At 55.4% G+C, this 18,451-nt stretch overlaps 1 protein-coding gene across 5 annotated transcripts; it reads left to right on the top strand.

Annotated features, from left to right (window-relative positions):
• Window positions 1–24: 24 nt before the first annotated feature.
• Window positions 25–18,194, top strand: LOC122364017 (small subunit processome component 20 homolog). Of its 5 annotated transcripts, none has more exons than XM_043333982.1 (19): window positions 25–42; window positions 2,786–2,875; window positions 3,115–3,269; window positions 3,485–3,613; window positions 3,882–4,215; window positions 4,531–4,749; window positions 5,044–5,301; window positions 5,442–5,695; window positions 5,889–6,160; window positions 6,382–6,686; window positions 6,957–12,128; window positions 12,368–12,562; window positions 13,038–13,187; window positions 13,629–13,770; window positions 14,069–14,325; window positions 15,028–15,483; window positions 15,938–16,084; window positions 16,805–16,921; window positions 17,975–18,194. In XM_043333982.1, the coding sequence occupies exons 2-19, from the start codon at window positions 2,837–2,839 to the stop codon at window positions 18,107–18,109; spliced, it is 8,736 nt and encodes a 2,911-aa protein (XP_043189917.1). In that variant the 5' UTR covers window positions 25–42; window positions 2,786–2,836; the 3' UTR covers window positions 18,110–18,194. The 5 variants fall into 5 exon arrangements, with proteins under 5 accessions (XP_043189917.1, XP_043189914.1, XP_043189916.1 ...); XM_043333979.1 differs by having other exon boundaries at window positions 39–186; XM_043333981.1 differs by having other exon boundaries at window positions 40–57.
• Window positions 18,195–18,451: the final 257 nt, after the last annotated feature.

An 18,451-nucleotide genomic window follows, 5' to 3' on the forward strand; every position in this document is an offset into this window, starting at 1 on the left:
TAACGTCCAATCACGGCGCCACACGGCGCATTCGATACAAAAGTATACAGTATACACGTGAATTTCGCTGTTTTTTTTTGCCGGTTTTGTGGAATTGCAGGGGTTATTTGATAGTTAGGGGGCTTCACAGTCATATTTTCATATTGCAGAAGAAAAAAGACAAGACTGAATCATCATTGTCCTTAGGTGCGACATCAAGGTGGTGGTCATACGTGGTATGCGTATCTCATCTGATCTGATCAGATGATCAGATCTGATCTGTAATCCGTGCTCGATTCAATTCAATCCAATCCCAATCCCAAATCCCAATCCCAACCCAAACCCATTCAGATTCAATTGCACGTTATTGATATGGTCATGGATCAGTAGCAACAGAACACCTTCAATTAAGGGGGGGGGCACTGCCGACTTTTGGTCTCATTCTTTCCATGCCAATGCAATGCCCATAGGACTAACGTTAAAATGTCGAAATCAATGGGGGGGGCATGGTGCACCAGTGCCCTCCCCGTTCTGCCGCCTATGTCATGGCTAAGGTATAGTCCCACCCACTGTATACCCACTTGTGGTATAGTCCCACAAGTTCATTATATAATGTGCATGGACTGGACCAGAGGCTGAAGCCTTGAATGTCCCTTAGCGTTTTCATTGTGGCAATCTCCAATAATGGACATGCCAGTTGCCACCACCACAAGTGTGTGGGTTCTTCCATAGTAATGCTGCCACCTGCCACCAGCATAAGTGTGGGTTCTCCATGCTGATGCAAATAAGATGCAATACCTGTCAATGTCCACTGCTCATGTGGTATTCTCAGTGTTTGTGATAGCTACCTATCGACTCAAAGGACCAACACCTGTCTTGCCATCACTATTCTTCAGACTTCCTGTCACTGTTAGCATATCTAACATAAATAACCTGACCTAACCTTACCTACGTCCTACACCTACAACCTACAAACCTAAAACCTACTTATGAACCTAGCATTGAAATGACACCTAGCCCCATTTGAGGGTCCCAGGTTTTCTTATCCAGTCTTAGCTATGATCTGGCTCCTCCCCTCCCCTCCTTGCAGTCATCTGCACCAGATATATTGTATGATGAGTTGAGTTGACCACTGTTGTGTGATCGGCCAAGGACCACTGGCCACTGGCTGTGCAGTCTGTGTTCAGTGACCACTAAGCACTGACAAGCTGCTGAACATTGTGAGATGGAACTAAGCAATGGGACAGCATTTCCCCACCAGGGCAGCTGCTAGCCTGCATGTCCCCAGCATGTGGGGCAATTCCAGGTGCAACATTAGTTGCATTACCTCTCCTCAATGTTCCAAAGTTGTATTTTGACTTGGGTGTCAGAGGGGAAATTCTTTTCCAAAAAGGGGATGATAGGGGTATAAGTTTCTATATAAGTGTGGCAAAAAGTAGGATGCAAAACAATCATCCACACAAATACTTTTCTCAGTAAAATTGGGAGTGAGAAATTGCAGTTAGAATTGGAGGTGAGAGTGCAAAATGCTTTTCATGACATGTGGATGCTGTTTCCCACCCAAATCAACAACTTTTGGGTCTGTGCCTCTCCTCCCCTGGGGCATAGTACATGGGTACATTGCTATCTCCTCAAATGCCATAATGGCTGGCTGCAGTTGTGACCAGGTCTCCTGAGAGCAAACATCTGTTCCATGCCTGTCATGTCTCCCAGAGGCACCGGTGTCAAATCTGGTGCTGGCAGGATCGGAGGTGCTACTGGCGACGAGACCCCTGCTGCATCGTCCGTGTATGTCTGGGAACTTCCGACTTGTGCCCGCGCTCTGTCCGCTGTCACCGGCGGCTCGGTGGTCGGGTGTGCTGTACCAACTACCAGTGTCACACACAGGTCGAAAGACGAGTGTTTCGTCGGCATCGTTTCTTGCCGTCTCCCCTCCGGTGGGGGTGGGGGGGGGGGGAGGCTGGGAGGGGGAGCATGGGCATGGCCGTACCGGCGCTGAAGATGTCGACGGTTCCTCACCAGCACCCGTCTGCTCCCCAAACAGATGAGGTTCTGGCGGTGTTGCTGCTCCTCCACGACGATGCCTTACCGCCGTACCGGTCCTACCAGCTGGTCCCAGGCTCCCATACGGCCACTTTGAACCGACGTGTAACTCCAGCACGTCCTGTGTGTTGTGGTTGTAGACCCTCTCGATCTTCTGCCGAACTGCGGCAGTGGCTTCAGCAGTGTCCAGTTTGCTTACTGCGGTGAGCTGGACGGGTAATTTGTGCCTGTAAACCAGCTGGACCGGGGACAGTCCTGTCGGACCTGGCGTTTTCCGCAGCTGAACAATGCCCTGTCGTGGCCGCGCTTGGCTGAGACCGGCATCAGGTCACGTGACAGGTCATGGTCACCTGCATGGCCGTGGCTGGTCGATATCGGTTCACGTACCAGAGACGACATTCATTGTGACACGCCACTGGCCTCGGGGCTCAGAACCACAGACTCGCCAGTCGCCACAGACTCGGGATGGGACCGGCACTGAACGATCTATGTTGAATGTGGCACCCGATGCGTAACTACTTCTCGGTAGTACTTCTCGTAACTTCCATGCTCGGTAGTAATCGTGCAATTGTGAGCCAGTGCCCGGTGGTTCTTTTATTTTCTTGTTTTTTTTTTTTCATCATCTCACAACGCTCACGTTTTTACCACAGTACCAGGACAGTGCTCACCGACGAGGCCGCTCACAACTCACAAACGCCCGAGCTCATTGACCTGGTCATGCATTGCTATGATACATTGATATGATTTTACGTTTTCTTTACAGGAATAATCGTACTAATGATTAAGTGACCAAGTCCTCAAAACTTCAGTCACCATGGGGGCTGGAGATAAAAAGCTGGAAAATAGATACAAGGTGAGATCTATGGCATGTTAAACGCATCTTCCATCCTCGCCAATAAAATGTGTTGTGTTACTCATCCGTTTCAATGGCAACCACTCACTTTTATCATCACTTTTGTATTGCAAATAGTTGGACTTATACTTTCGCCTGGGCTAGGGATGAGCACGGCTGATTTTGAATGTATCATAGTTCCGTTACATCTTCACGGAATTATGCTTGACGGGGTTATGATCGTGTGCATTGTTCCGCAGTTTAAAACATTTTCGGAGCGTATCGCGGAGATATCCGTCAATGTCGCTCAGAACGTTAGTCTCCCCCGCAATGAGACGCCAGAAGATGCCGACACATTCTTCTTTGAAGAACTCCAGAAATGGGTCGATCTCAACCTAACCGAGCATTACGCCGAGTAAGTGTTCGAAGTCGCTTCGATTCGATTGTGTAGCTGTCTCTTCCATGACTTGCCCTTTCAATAATATCGCTGTGTTCATGTGTAATATTTTCACAGAATAATCGCTATAATACATAGTTTACACATAATGGCTCACCGCCTTGACTGCATTTTTTACTTTTAAAGCATCAAATCATGTCACTGACACCTACCTATTGCTTCTGTTTCCTCAGTTTTCAGAATGAGCTCGGTCCCGATGTGCAGAGTTTCGCGCAACTGCTGCATCGTAAAGATGAGATCATCGAGCTGCTCAAGAAGCACCTGTCCGTGGAGAACTCGCTCGCCCTGCAGCCTCTGCTCGCGTTAGTATCGTAGAGATGGTTATAACCAGCGCATTGTTAATAAGGATGTCTGAAACCTCGCTCATGATGGCAATCGAATGGTTTAATTGTAGCATAGTTACTAACAAGCTATCCGAGTTTTTCGCCCATCACTTCTTTTTTTACGCTGATATTGGACATTGCAGCACCAGCTGACAGTGCCTAGACAACAGCAGAAACATTTCAATTATCATTTTTCGTAATCTTCCTCGTCACTCCTCTGACCCTCTGCGTACCCCTGCCCCTGCAGTCTGCTCTCGGCGCTGGCGAGAGACCTGCGTGCCGACCTGGGGCCGCAGTTCCCGGCTCTGTTCGAGCTGCTCTGCCGTCTGCTGGACACCCGCGACCCGGAGAGGCTGCAGTGGCTGTTCACCTGCCTGGCGCACCTCTACAAGCAGCTGTGGCGCCACCTGGTGGCCAACATTGAGCAGACGTACCGGATGTACCGGCAGCTGCTCAGCGGCGGACGGCCCGACCATGTGGTACGATTCGCCGCAGAGAGCTTCGCATTTGTCTGCCGCAAAGTCAAGGACAAGAGCAAGTTCTTCGGATTCGTCTACACGAAGCTGAAAAGTGATCCTTCGGTAAGTGCCAGGCGAGCTGTGCTCTTTTTAATGTATTCTGGACTGTGACTATTCCGTTGAGCTACTAAAGGGAGACGAGTGTTTCACGCTTCGGAACCTCTTCATTCTTTTTTTGTCATCTCTGGGCGATAAGTACGGAAGTACCCTCAGGTTTTCAGAGGATACCTTCAGTTGAACTGCACTAATGTGTGCCACGATTTTTCTTTCGATTTATGCTACGCTGCCCAGTTGTATGACAGCCGCTGTACCAAGATAACCTGGATCAGCATTGATGCTCCCGCCAAAGGTCTGACCGTCCTCTCCCCGTCCCCACAGCAGGCGACTGGCGTCGGCCGGCTGGTGTTCGAGACTCTGCGCGGTGTGCGTGGACACCTCCACACTGAGGCCGCAGCCGTGCTGCGCGTGCAGCTCGAGCTGCTCGGCTCGGAGCGGCTACCGGCTGAGCTGGTTCAGCAGGCGCTCAATGTAGCCCTGCTGGCTGCCGCCAGACACGTGACCAGGGAGAACGCCGCGCCCATTTGGACAGAGCTCTGGGTGAGTAGTGGGATACATTAAGTTAGAAGAAAGGTGGTGCCACTTTATAACCGTGAGACATTATTGGACATGCGTGATATGTTTGGTGTGTGTGGGTATGCAGGATGAAGATATATGAAAAGTGAAATAGTAATTTGAGCGTGACTTTGCTTGTGATACCATTTCACGGTCGGTTTTCTTTAAATTTTGATCGTTTTGATTTTAATGATGATGTGTGAAACTTTATTTTCAATATGTGCTCATACACTCTCTGGAACCTTCGATCTGACCCCTCTCCTCCCTTCATCCCGGCAGGCGGCTGTCGAGCGTTGTCCCTCGGACCGACCGGACCTCCTCCACCGGCTGCTCTCCCTGTTACTCTCCGTGACGACTTTCCGCGGAGGTGCGGTGATTACTGATGCTGCTGACTGCGCGCGCCGCTGCGGCCGACTGCTGGCGACCTCTGCCCTGCCGGAGGAGGCTGGCGCGGCGGGCGCCGACCTGGCAGCCAAACTGCTGAGTGTGGAGAACGCCCGGCTGGCCACCGCCGACGCTGTGAAACTGGTCAATCAGGTACGGAGAGTGGCCAGATGATGAACTTTTGTCAGAGTGGAAATCACACATTCGATTATCATTTATGGCTTTGCTGATGCAACAGTTTCGCACCTGCTAAAACCTTTCACGAATCTCTACCCCTCCGTAATTGCCGCCAGGCCCTGCGCGGCCCGCAGCCGCCCGGTACGCTGCTGCGGCTGTGTGGCCACCTGCTGGGACTGGCTGAGCTGGAGGGACGGCTGCTGCCCGAGCTGCTGACGCTGCTGCACCGGCTGCCTGCTGACAGCGCGTCAGAGGCGCTGCGCCTGCTCAGCCGCCTGGTGCTGCTGAGACGGCCGCCTCCCGAGACTGGAGAGAGCTGGGCAGACTGGCGGCAGTACCCGATCGACTTCAACTTCATCAGACAGAAACAGTGAGTAAATGGGCATCCGTCAGCTTACACATGTTTTAACTTCGAAATTAAGTTAACGAATAGCCGTTTCGTGCCTTGCCCATCGTGGACGTGCAAAGCTGTACCATGTAGTCCTCCATGTAGTCCTCATGTAGTCCACAATGTAGTCCATGTAGTCGTCCCCCATTTAGTAACTTTCGTTTCTGTTCGGCAGGGCGGCGCCGCGTCGCTCAGCCCGCCGGCGCACCGTAGGCTCGGATGATCCACCCGAGTCACCCCAGAGTAGCGTCTGCGCGCTGGTGGAGCGTCTGCTGCGGCCGGCGGACGACAGCGGCCCGCCGGCACCCTCTGCTGACCTCACGGCCGCCCTGCTGGTGGTGCCACACCTCCGTCCGCCGCCCGAGGACGCTGCTGTCGCCGTCTGGGCGCTGTGGCACCGGCTGGCCGACCAGCTGCTGGAGCAGGAGGCGGACCATCTCACTGACGGTGGGTAGTGTGATTTAGTCTCGCTGTATCGTTTGCATAATTTATTTCCTTCAATTTTGCTGTAGATTTAGTTCAACTGAGTAAAAAAAAAACACACACACACACTTGTGATTGCTCTGTAACTTTATTTGCTTTGATTTTGGCCGTAGGACTCCAACGTCCCTGTCGGAGCCAACCCAGAGTTATTTTAGGCTTGCTGACCCCGTTCTGCGCTGTTCCAGACCGGCCCGACCCAGTGTCGTCCGTCCGTCTGGTGGTGCCGCCCCTGCCGCCCTCCCTGCACGCCCAGCTGGCCCTGTTCTCCCAGCTGACCGAGACGGCGCTGCGACTGGACGCCGCCGATGCTGCTGCCGCCTGGCGGACGGCGCTGAAACTGGCCGGCTCGCGGCGGCTGGCCAGCAGCGCCCACCTGCTGCGCATACTGGACCTGCTGCTGACGGCTGCTGAGCCCGAGCTGAGGACGGACGAGCTGTTGCTGGAGCTCTATCAGACGCTGGGACATAACCTGGCGTCGCCGCATCACAAGGTGAGGGAAATGCGTCAAACGCTCCAAAATTATCGATTGCTGCAGCTTTTGGGGTTTTCATTCCGCATAATTTGTGGTAACCGTTTCATTTGTCAAACCACTTGAATTGGATAATTGGAAACGCTATCGGAAAAGGTCAACCAGCAAGTATTCTTTCTCTGAATGCCACTGTTCCGTCCATCTGGAAAACATGTTGACTGCACTTGTTTCTTTTACCGCTCTATAGTGCAATAACAATCTGCTGACAGCTTTCATTTTCTCCTCCGCCAGCTGCGCGCGCTGACGCTGCACCTGCTCTCGCTGTTCGACCCGGCTCTCCCACCACCACCCGCCGACGGTCCGCCGCGTACCGCTCGCTCGGTGTTCACCACCTGCTGGATGGCCGAGCAGCAACCCGCAGACATCCAGAGCTACAAAGAACGACTCAAGTTCCTCCAACTGCTCGACGCCGAGTACATCGCCGCCAGTCTGCCAGTGTGCGGCGATTTCTCGGCGGCTCCGCTGCTCTACCTGCTGGGTACGCTACACGTACCGTTCCGTCTGCTGTGGAAACCGTGTCAGGAGTTGGCGGCGGCGCACTGTCATCGATTATCGACGGAGAGGCTGGCGGAGCTGTGGGGTCACCTCACCAAGGAGGCAGCGGAGGCGGCGCGGAAGCAGATGATGCCTGAAATGGAGGGAGAGGAGGGAGAAGATGAGAGTGAGAAAGAGGAGACGGGAGAGGCAGAGGAGAATGAAGGCGAGACAGAAGAGATGGAAACAGAGCAGAGTGATGCGGCTGAGGCTGAGCGTGAAGAGCTTGAGGAGCTGGATGAGCGACTGGCAGCTCTGGACGACCGACTCGATTTCGTCAACTTCCGTCTGTTGCTATGGCAGATGTCCGCCGATCTCTGCTCTCTTCTGGAGCCGATCTGTGGCCCGCAGCTCATCAGTGAGCTGTTCAGCTTCCTTGACCGTGAGTTCTTCTCGAGTGACATGAGTTTCGCTCGCGAGCAGGACCTGTTGGATCGGCGGCGGCCGGCGCAGGAGGGACATTTCCGGAAACAGAAGGGAGACACGTCGGGTGATGATAGAGGTGATGAAGATGTTGAAGAGGATGAAGAGGAGGAAGAAGAGAGACCGAGAAAGAAGAAGGGAGGAGATAAGAAGAAGGGTATCGTTCAGGCTCTCTGTGCACACCTGACTGTGATGTCGAAAATGACAAGCCTGCGCCGATCGGAGAAGTCGACACAGCTCTTTGAGACGTTCCTACACTTCCTCACGCACAAACGCTCTGATGTCCAGAAGGTAGCCCTTGAATGCGTGTACGCCTACAAAGCCAAGGGTCTCAACCCGTACCGTGAGACTCTGTTCAGCCTCATGGAGGACAACAACTTCAAGACGACGCTGACCAGCTTCAGCATCGACACAGAGTCCGGAATTCTGAAGCCGGAGCACCGACCGCACGTCCTGCCCGTTCTGACTCGTATTCTCTACGGTCGGATGCGCACCAGCACGGGAAAGGGTGCGGCGAGCAGAGACAACGCGGCCGCTCGGCGACGCGTCATCGTCGGTTTTCTGGCCGGCTGTCGGTCGGAGGAGGTGGACCAATTCCTCGATCTGACGCTAGCGGCACTGGCGGCGCGGGTGAAGCCCGATCCTGTGCAGATGGTGCGTGAGGTGACGGAGGCGGCCGACCCACGCCACGCGCTGCCGCTCCGTCAGCTGCAGAGCGCGCTGCTGCTGCTGACGGCTGTGTTCTTCAAACTGGGCAGCCGACTGCAGCCGAGCGTCCCGCGGCTCCTGCGGCTACTGCTCGGGGCAGCGGCACACGTGTCTGCTCTGTTGGCGCAGCAGCAGCGCCTGCCTGTGTGGCATGTGCGCACTCTGAAGAAGATCCGCGGCATGATCCTGGCATGCCTGAGTGATATGTTCGAGAGGTTTGACACGTACCCGTGGAGCGCAGAAGAAACCGAAGCGGTCTTCATCGCTTCTGTGTGGCCGTCGCTGCCAAAACTCACCCAGGAGTCCACAACGGCGCCGACGGGTCTGCTGAAGCTGTTCCTGGTCTGGGCGTCCTCTCCGCGCTACTTCCCACTGCTGGTGAAGGAGACCGCCGAGCCGCCCCGCCTCAGCCCCCTCTGGTGTATGCTGTCCCTGCTGACAGTTCGGGGTTGTCACTCGTCGGTGACGGCGGCGGTGGTGCGTGCCGCCGAACAGCTGCTGAGTGAGCGCGCTCCGCCGCCAACTCTGTCGACAATCGACGAGGATGGGGAGCCCTCTGAGGAGCCGCTGCCGCCACTGACCGTCACTGGGCTGCCGGAGTGGGCGACTGAGGCGGCCGCGGTCACCGGACCGACCGCTGTGGCGGAGAACGTGACTCCTCTGCTCGAGTACCTCCGTAACAGGCTGCAGTCGGGTGGCGCAGCGCGGCTATCCACGACTGAGCTGACGGTGCTGTCCTCGGTGTGTAGACTGGAGGCGGGCCCGGCTCGTGAGCACGCCGCCTCTCTGGCCTCCCTGCTCCTACCGGTGCTGGGGTCGGCCCGTCCGCCGCCCGAGGGCCGCCAGCGACAGCTACTGGTGACTCTCCGGCACCTGTTGAGCGCCGCCGACCGGTCTGTACAGTTTGTCCGGTCGCTGTCCTCGCTACTCTCTCATCTACCCAACAGGGAGAGTCACCTGGCAGTAGTCGGCTGTCTGCGCACCATCGGCGAGCGGGATCCGGCCGTGCGACCCCTTGCAGAGACAGTGGACGCCCTCAGTGCCATGGACCCGAAACAGGTAGACGAGCCCGACTTTGACCGGCGTCTGGTCGAGTATGGACGAGTCAACGAGCGATTACGACACGCAGAGCTACTGGAGGAGGATTTTCTGCGGCTGGTGGTGCACTGCTGTCTGTGGTCGCTCGAACACGAGGCCGACCTGGCGCTGCGGGACAGCTCTACATTCTGTCTGCAGGAGGTGGCGCGCTCCGTGGGGCGCCTGCTGACCACACACCGTTCGGCGGCCGTGGCGTTTCTCTCTGCCTGTCTCCTGCCGGCGCTGCGCCGCAGACTGCGCAGCAAGGAGGACCAGCTGCGCCACGACACGGTAGCTGTCCTACAGGTGGTCGTACAGTCGTCCGCCGAGCACATGCCGAAACTAGCCGAGCTGGCGCAACTCTCCAACGCGACGGACTCGGAACATGACTTCTTTGAGAATATCAGACACATTCAGGTGCACCGACGCACCCGCGCGCTGAAGAGAGTCGTGGAGGGCCTCACTGATGGCTCTCTGCGGATGCGTGCCGACGTGGTGACCAACTACATTCTACCTCTGGGCAACGTGTACCTCTTCAACGAGAAGTACGCCAAGTACACTGGCTTGACCGACATTGCTGTGCGACTGATCGGAATCGTATCGGGACGGATGTCTTGGCACCAGTACCAGGCGTTCCTGCGGCACTTCCTCGCCCTGCTGCCGACCTGCTCTCGTCAGCGTGACGCCGTCAAGGTTCTAGTGGCGGTCCTGGATGCGTTTCCATTCGATCTATCCTCTGTGGCGCCCGATGTGACGATGAGTATCATCAGTGCCACGCGCGCCGACGAGCGGGGCTGGAAGACGCGGCGTCAGGAGGCGGCTGTGCCCGAGGTGAACGGTCCTCCCACAGAGCAGCCGGCGCGGGTGGAGAAGGAGGAGGCAGAGGACTCGGAGCCGGCGGAGGGTGAGACCGCGCTGGGTCAGGAGGCGGCTGCTGAGCCGCTGGAACCCGCCGCTGTCGAGGTTCCGGAGGAGGAGGGAACACCGGCCGCAGCCGGGCCGGTGGCGCAGTCGGCCAAACAGGCCGAGCTCATCTGCCGGACTCTGATCCGGACCACTCTGCCGGGACTGCACGCCGGGCTGGTGCGGCGCGCGCGGGGTGACGAGCAGCATGCCACGAATAAGACACTTGATCCCGACGAGGAGCGCTCGCAGCGTCTACCACTGGCGCTAGCCATGATCAAACTCCTACAGAAACTACCTGAGGGCATCCTGGGAGCGAACGTAGCCAGTGTGCTGACTCGAGTCTGTGAACTGCTGCGTTCGAAGACTCCCAGCGTGCGCGAGGCTGCGCGTGAGACGCTGCTGCGCTGTCTGCGCGCGCTGGGTCCGGCGCACCTGCCGCTGGCGCTGTCGGAGCTCCGTGCCGTGTCGGGCCGCGGGTATCAGCAGCACGTGATGGTGTTCACCACGCACGCCCTGCTGCGCGGAATGTGCGAACAGCTGAAGGCTGGGGACCTTGACCCGTGCGCGTCGGACGTGGTCGATATCTGCCACATGGAGCTCTTCGGTCAGACCGCGGAGGAAAAGGAGGTGCAGAAGATCACATCGAAGACGGCGGAGGCGAAGGGCGTCAAGAGTTACAAGATGCTGCACATCCTGGCGCAGTATATAACTGAGCCGTACCTGCACGCGCTGATCGCACCGCTACAGGAATGGGCCCTCAGCTCACGCACCGCCAAGGCAGCGGGAAAGGTGGCCGAGTGTCTGCGACATGCTTGCTCGGGTCTGGTGGAGAACACCGGGCTGGAGACGCCGGCACTGCTGGTCCTAGGTCATGGTCTGGTCTCACAGAGTCTGCCAGTGCCGGACTCTGTAAAAAAGGATGGCTCCGGTAAGAAGGCCAAGACAAAGCCGCTGCCTTACTGGCTGCAGAGACCGGATATGTTGTTGATTCAGAAACCGCCGCCTCGTCACGGCGCGCCAGCCAGGCTCAACTCGACTGTGAACGCACATCTGCTGGTGGACTTTGGCCTGCAGTTGCTGAGCGCGCTGCTGCGGAAGGGCCGCGTGGTGGCGACCGAGAGTCGGCACGTATCCATGCTGGACCCGTTCGTTCCTCTCCTGGTGGGCTGTTTGTCGGAGCCCAGTGTGCCTCTGGTAACGGTCTGTCTGCGCTGCTGGACGCACCTGCTCACCTTCCCCCTGCCGTCTCTGCCGGGCCAGCTGGCGGCTGTGAGTGGCGCCCTGTTCACACTGCTCCACAAGTACGCGGCGCCGGGCCTGGCGAGCGGCGAGAACGGCGACATGGTGGCCGTGACGTTCCGCGCCGTCACCGTGCTCGTGCGGGATGTCACCGCCTACACACTGACCGAGGAGCAGCTGCGCGTGCTGCTGACGTACGCCGAGCAGGACCTGCTGGACGCCGGCCGCCGCGGCACGGCCTTCCAGCTGCTGCGAGCCGTGTTCAGCCGGAAACTGCACGCGCCGGAGCTGGCAGAGGTGGTCCGTCACCTGGCTAAACTGGTGGTGACGGCCGACGGGGACCAGCCGCGCGCCCAGGCCCGCTCCGTGCTGATGCAGTACCTGCTCGACTATCCGCTGGGTGATAAGGTGAAGAAGCACGTCATGTTCTTCCTGCAGCAGCTCGGCTATGACCGGGAGTCAGGCCGACTGGCCGCGCTCGACATGATAGCCGACGTCTGCCGACAGTTCCCGCAGGTGGGTCTACAGAACGAGCTTCCTTATGTGTTATCCCTTTTAATTGATTTCGTCGACTTTCCACATGCATTTGAATATTACTCAAGCCACACACTATATTTGTGCAACTATGTTTGCTTTTATTTGTAATTGTCTCTGCATCAATGATGGTACGTCTGCCTCTACATTTAATCCTCATTGACAAACGAATCTATTTCACCAGCCTCTGACCGCCATGTGCTTCCCTCCACACCCTACAGGGCCTGCTAAGCTCCCAGGCGCCGCTGCTGTTTGTCTACCTGTCTGCGCGCCTGGTCTCAGAGCCCTCCCCGACCGGCCGCCGCCGCGTGGCCTCCACCATCACCGCGCTGCTGCAGCGGGTGACGGCCGAGCGGCGCCGACACCTGCTCGACATGACGCTCACCTGGCTCCGAGGAGAGGATGCCGCTAAAAAGGTACGTGGTGGGGAAAGATGGATGGGTTCAACCGGCTTCGGTTAACTTTGAAGGCTTTTCTTAAAACAGGCTGCAGTCTGGCGGCGCGGCCAGGCTCTCCACGACCGAGCTGACGGTCGTGCGGGAAAGGTGGCCGAGTGTCTGCGACACGCCTGTTCGGGTCTGGTGGAGAACTCTGGTCTGGAGACGCCAGCGCTACTGGTTCTCGGCCATGGTTTGGTCTCACAATTACTACTTAGTAACTGAATTACCTCGGTACAGTGTGTTTCAAGTAAAAAGATGAAATTCCCAGGTTTTGTTAAATTGGACGATAAAGTATCTTATCTACGGCTGTGCGAAGTTTAGAACAACAGAGCTTTTCAAGAATGTCTGTTGCGCACTTTGACATATTTTTCACAGTTCTTGCTTCCGCCTTTCTCTCCTCTATGGTTGTTGAAGCCTGTCTCTGCTGACTGCGTTTGTCTCCCTCTGTCAGGTGGAGCAGGGCCGTATGGCCGCCCAGCTGGTGGGTCTGTTCCTCTCCGACGCCGCCGACGTCACCGACTCCGAGGTGGACCTCATGCTGCCCGAGCTCTGCGGCAGGATGGACCCCGAGCTCAACGACTTCTTCGGTAGCGCGCCGCAGGTGAGGCGGCTGAGGCTTGGACTCGGCGGGGGTTTTAGGTCAATTTTCATGGTATTTGAAAATAAACTTCTGGTAACGGCGGCCTGGCTTTCCACTGGTAATCCGGATGGAGCGCTAGGCAGGGATAATATTGCAGCGCGGATTGTGTAATTTGTATGACTTATTAGCAGGCTTGGGAGTGGCCTCCTCAAGAGGTCGAGTTTTTCTCTAATCTTGTTGACTATGCATTGAGCCACAATTTTGAAGTTGCATTGTTGTAATTCGTAAAATCCTAGAGATAATATGTTAAGGAATGATGTGTCGAACAACGTTTAGCACCTCGAGAAATCGTTACTACATCATGTACTCAGTAAGTGTGGTGTAAGTTAGTTTTCGCCCATCGTTTGTTTCATGTGAGAGAACCGCGTATCTCACGTCTCCTCCTTCCCCTCTGTGTCGCAGGCGGAGCTGAACGGCTCCCCGGAGCAGCACACGGACCACCTGCTGTACCAGCTGCTCGGATCGCTGCTCAAGCTGCTCACCCTCTGTCCGCAGGCCATGACGGCCGCCCACCGGCACGCGGCGCTCATGACGCGAGCCTGGGGTCAGTGAGGGGTGCAGACAGGGTCGGGGGGATGGCGACGGGGTGAATCGTCGGACACCTGGGTACCCATGTGGAGGTGAAATCAGCGCATTTGCTTACTGAGCTTACTGAATGAGTTAAATGAATATTTCGAAGATCAATTTTGCTAGAAACAGGTCAGATTTAGAATTGTGATCATTTGCTGTCAATTTCGGATCTGTATCATGAACATCACCGGTCACCAATTTCCTTCGCGTAGTCTATATTTCTGGCGCATAGCTTTACGTCTTGGACTGACCACGTTTGTCATCGCCTTCAGGCCACATCAAGCAGTACCTGCTGCACCCGCACGCCTGGGTGCGGCTGGCGGCGGGGCGCCTGTACGGTCTGCTGCTGTCTCGACTGGAGCCGGCCTCGGTGGCTGCGTGCCTGACCTCGCCCACCGCCTCCCCGGCCCGGGAGACCGCCGTGCCGCCCTACCTACACTCGGACACCGGGCGGCGGCTGCGCGGCCTGGCGCTCGATCTGTGCGTCCAGCTTAACTCGGAGCTGCTAAGTCAGCAGCTGGCTGACCAGGTGAGACTTGTGACGTCATAGTTCAGCGCTGAGCTGCTCACCCTGCTGAGTTGGCCACCCAGGTGAGACTTGTGACCTCACCTCATAGGTCAGCCGGCCGAGCTGTTCGTCAGAGCTCCGCTAGGAGCTGTTAGAGCTCTTCGTCATACCTGGCTGATCCGCGAGTAAGAAAAAGGTAGCGCCGTAGTTCAGCGGAGAGCCGTTCGGTGCTGGCAGCCTGTTTATTAGGTGAAGACGTGTCGGTGCTGTTTGAGCTGTAAATAAGTTATTTGCCTTTGTGCACCATACAGCCCCACTTGTTAGTGAAGCATCTTAATTAGGCAATTAGCAACGCTGACATTCTATCGCTTCCCTGATTAGGGTGAAGTAATGCATTGTTTATGATTCATTATGAAAAGTTGTTATGGCTTTTCGTGCAAAGTGCTTAAGTGTTTACTGTTTGGCACATAATGCAGTACACTGAGCCAAACTGTTGTGTTGCTTAGGTTAACATCAGCTGGTATTCCGCTTCGTGGAAGCGTCGTGGAGCTGCCGGCGTTTTGGTGGCCATCTGTTAAATGTTGTTGCTTTTGTGAAAATTGCTGGGTATTGTGTTGTTGTCTAGCATCTAAGTACATATACAAACAGATATGAAACCAAACATCAACTGATAGTTCCAACGCATTAACTTACGACCTATGACATCTCTATCGTCTGTTTCAGTGCGTCAAGAACCTGGTCTGGATCGCCAAGGTCCTGATCTGCGCCGGTGCCCTGGACCCGGGCTCCGACCATCCGGAGCCCTCCCCCGCGGGAGTCAAACGACCTCGACGGGACTCTGACAGCGCCGCGTCCGGACGAAAACGAACCGAGTCGGGCTCTCCGCGGAAACGCACCGACTCAGAGTCCAGTGTCGGCCGGAAACGAACTGACTCGGAGTCAAGTACAGGTCGCAAACGGAGAGACTCGGAGTCGAAATCGGGGAGAAAGCGAACCGACTCGGAGTCGAGTTTAGGGAGGAAGCGGAGTGACTCTGAGTCACGATCCGGCCGTAAGAGGACAGAGTCTGAGTCGAGTGTGACCGAGTCAGAGTCGACGCTGAGTCTGCGGTGGCTGACGCGGCGGCTGAGGAGGGAAGTGAATGCTGAGGTGGTGAAGTCGCCCCGGATTACTCTCAGGGTGAGTTTGGCGAGGGAGCGAGAACGTATAGCGCAGAACGTAATCTGCCGGACGCCCTATGCTGCCGGCTTGTATCACACTGGTGGTAAAAAGACTTACCATGTTAATGTATCGGCTGTCTTTCATTTTGTCGCATTACTGCATCACTTGGCCGCTGTATCCACTGTATGGGCCATTGCGTTGAGTACGGTTGTCTGTTCAGTGTGACTGTGAGCCAGCATACAGGGCGATTAGCGAGGAAGTTTCTACTGTCCTGTATGACACCCCGCCATCTAAGCCATTGATGTCTGAACAGTACCGTCCCCTGTTTTTAGCCGGTCCTAGTATCTTTTCTGCCCTGCTTCTGATCTATCGCCACCCGTCCACACTCTCTAACCCTCTCCCTCCTCCCGCAGTGTTGTAGCGTGTTGCATCTGTCGCCGCCCTTGTAACCTTCTCCCGTCTCCTCCCGCAGCGCTGCAGCGTGTTCAAGTGGATGGCGGCGGTTGCGATGTCGCTGGACTCCCAGCTGGCACCATTCCTGCACCTGCTGCTGCCGCCGCTGGTCAGGGAGATCACCGACCCCTCGGCGCCGCTCGAGCTCAAAACGCTCGCCACAGAGGTGCGCTTAAATGAACAAACGTCAACACTTGCTGGATTTCGTCATGAAGTTTTTGCTGACATTTCTTTGTATTGTCATGTCTGTTTATCTCACATTTAAATCCCAGTCCGTCGGTCTGTAACATGTATTACGGAATGCTGGTGAAAAGAGTGCCATGTTGACAAATAAGCATATGATCTTTTTGTTTTCGTAACGGAAATCATCAGCTTAGTGCGCATTGCTGAGTGCTGATGCGATCAGCGTGGCTTATTATCACCTACTTCCTCCTCCGTCGTGTAGTATTAGCAGCAAATCATCGTCTTTCAAAATCACTGGCCCGACCTCCCCAGGGCCTATGACCTGTGCACTGTGCAGGATTATGCTGGTGATACTGTGGTGTATCTTGTCTTTCCCAGAATCCGACTTCGGCGAAATGCCTTTCAGTCTCCGCTATCATAATATGCACATGTGACTTCAATGCGCTTCATCGTAATCTTCCTTTGACCCCCATGTCTTTGATAGGCTAAGCGAAGCTAACAAAAGGAACCATAAGCCTGTTGAAGTGGTACACTGTTGAAATGGTCTTTGGCTGATCTCTCGTCGTGACTCGTGGCCTGAAATATGACAGAGGCTTGTGTAAATGAACAAATTGCTATACCACCCTACTTGTGTCTACCGACGACACGTCACAGGATGGAGTGTCAATCTGACCTCTGCGCTCCTTCCATCGCCCCTGAACAGGTCACCGACCTGATGAAGCGCTCAGTTGGAGTGGAGACGTTTACCGCTGCGTACACCCGCGCCCAGCTGGTGCTCAGCCAGAGGAAGGCCGAGCGACGCATTCAGCGCAAGCAACAGGTGAGACGAGGGAGACATACCTCGGAGAACTGGGAGGTCGAATGCGGAATGATGTGATCAGGACATGACAGTCGGTTATCCCTGTCCTGTCCCCTTGATTCAGTCGATCAGCATGACTATGAGAGGGCGGGTGTTCATGAAGAGCGGCATTACACAGACCGGAATTGACGGAAATTTGCCGCGTGTTGTCATACCATGGCTAGGCGTCACGTCAGAGTTATTTGGCGGAATATCGCCAGTTGCATATCACTGGGTGTCTGCATACCACTGCTGGGGCTGGTGGGCAACACAGGGGGTCCGATGAAATTGCCCCGGCGGGGGGAGGGGACGTAGAGGGCGCCATCGACCAGTAGTGTTTTGTTTCTGTGCTGGAATTCCTTGGAAATTTATATCACGGTACGAGTTTATCAAAGCGGTGGGTTCTAGCTGCGCCCTCGTTACTAATGAATGTTGTGAAGTGATGTGTCATTTTGTGGAAATATTGTGGTTCGTGTTCGAACGTATACATTTTAATAAGTCGACGCCAGGAAGGAGGTTGGTGCGTTGTGTGCATTGTGAGGATGTGAATGTGCTGACTCACGTGTTATCAATCCCCACCTTTCCCATCGTTTCAATTATTCAGGCATTCAGTGTGCCTTCTAGGAATTGTATCGCAGCCTTTGCTTACCTACAGCAGTCCCCTGTCCCTCGAGACGTACAAAATGTATGGTTTGGCTCGTTAAACCGGAATCGATGTCGACTACATTCCTGACTTATGTAATGCCTGCAGCCGGATCGCTGCCAGCGCAGCTGTCGTATTGTAATAATGCGCGGAGACAAGGTGCCCGGGATGACATACTTTTTACAATTCGTATTTTCCATCCCCGTAAAAGATCTTGTTAGATCAAACTTTCTAGAAAGCATGCTGTTGGCCGTAGCTCTAAGTCCCCCCACTACTCAGCCCATCGACATGATTTGTCTCGACATGACTTATCTCGCCCGATGACTGCTGGTCAGTGACCCGACTGGACACCGCTGCGATCATCCCGTCTGACCCGCCCGCTCTGCTTTCAGCTGGTCACTAATCCGGTCAAGACGGCGCGCATGAAGATGCAGAAACACATCAAGAAACGAGCCGCCAAGAAGCGGAAAATAATGCAGGATAAGCAAGTGGGCTTCAAGCGGCGGAAAGTCAGTAATATGGGCTGATGCGGGGAGGGTGTGGGGCGTGTCGATGTTTTCTATTATGCCAATGGGTGGGAGAAATACATGCCATGACGGACGTCGAAGCGCAGTTTGGAATCGTTTCGACGCAAACGTGTGTGACGTGTGTAAAAATGTAGGTGAGCAATTAGAGAAGCGATTCCCCAACTTTTTATTTCAGAAAGGTTCTCCTCTCACCCCAGACCTCTTCACAGCCGGCTTCTACCTGTCAGCTGCGCGAAAAGCCCTCCTTTTGACTCTGAAACTGATTCTTCGTGAAAGCTTCATTCTAAATCCCTGTGATTCCCCGTTGATCAAGGTTATGCAGTATGCACCTGTTCGCGATCG

This window comes from Amphibalanus amphitrite, unplaced genomic scaffold (assembly GCF_019059575.1).
Source record: "Amphibalanus amphitrite isolate SeventyFive unplaced genomic scaffold, NRLGWU_Aamphi_draft 000652F_arrow, whole genome shotgun sequence".
NCBI lineage: Eukaryota > Metazoa > Arthropoda > Thecostraca > Balanomorpha > Balanidae > Amphibalanus > Amphibalanus amphitrite.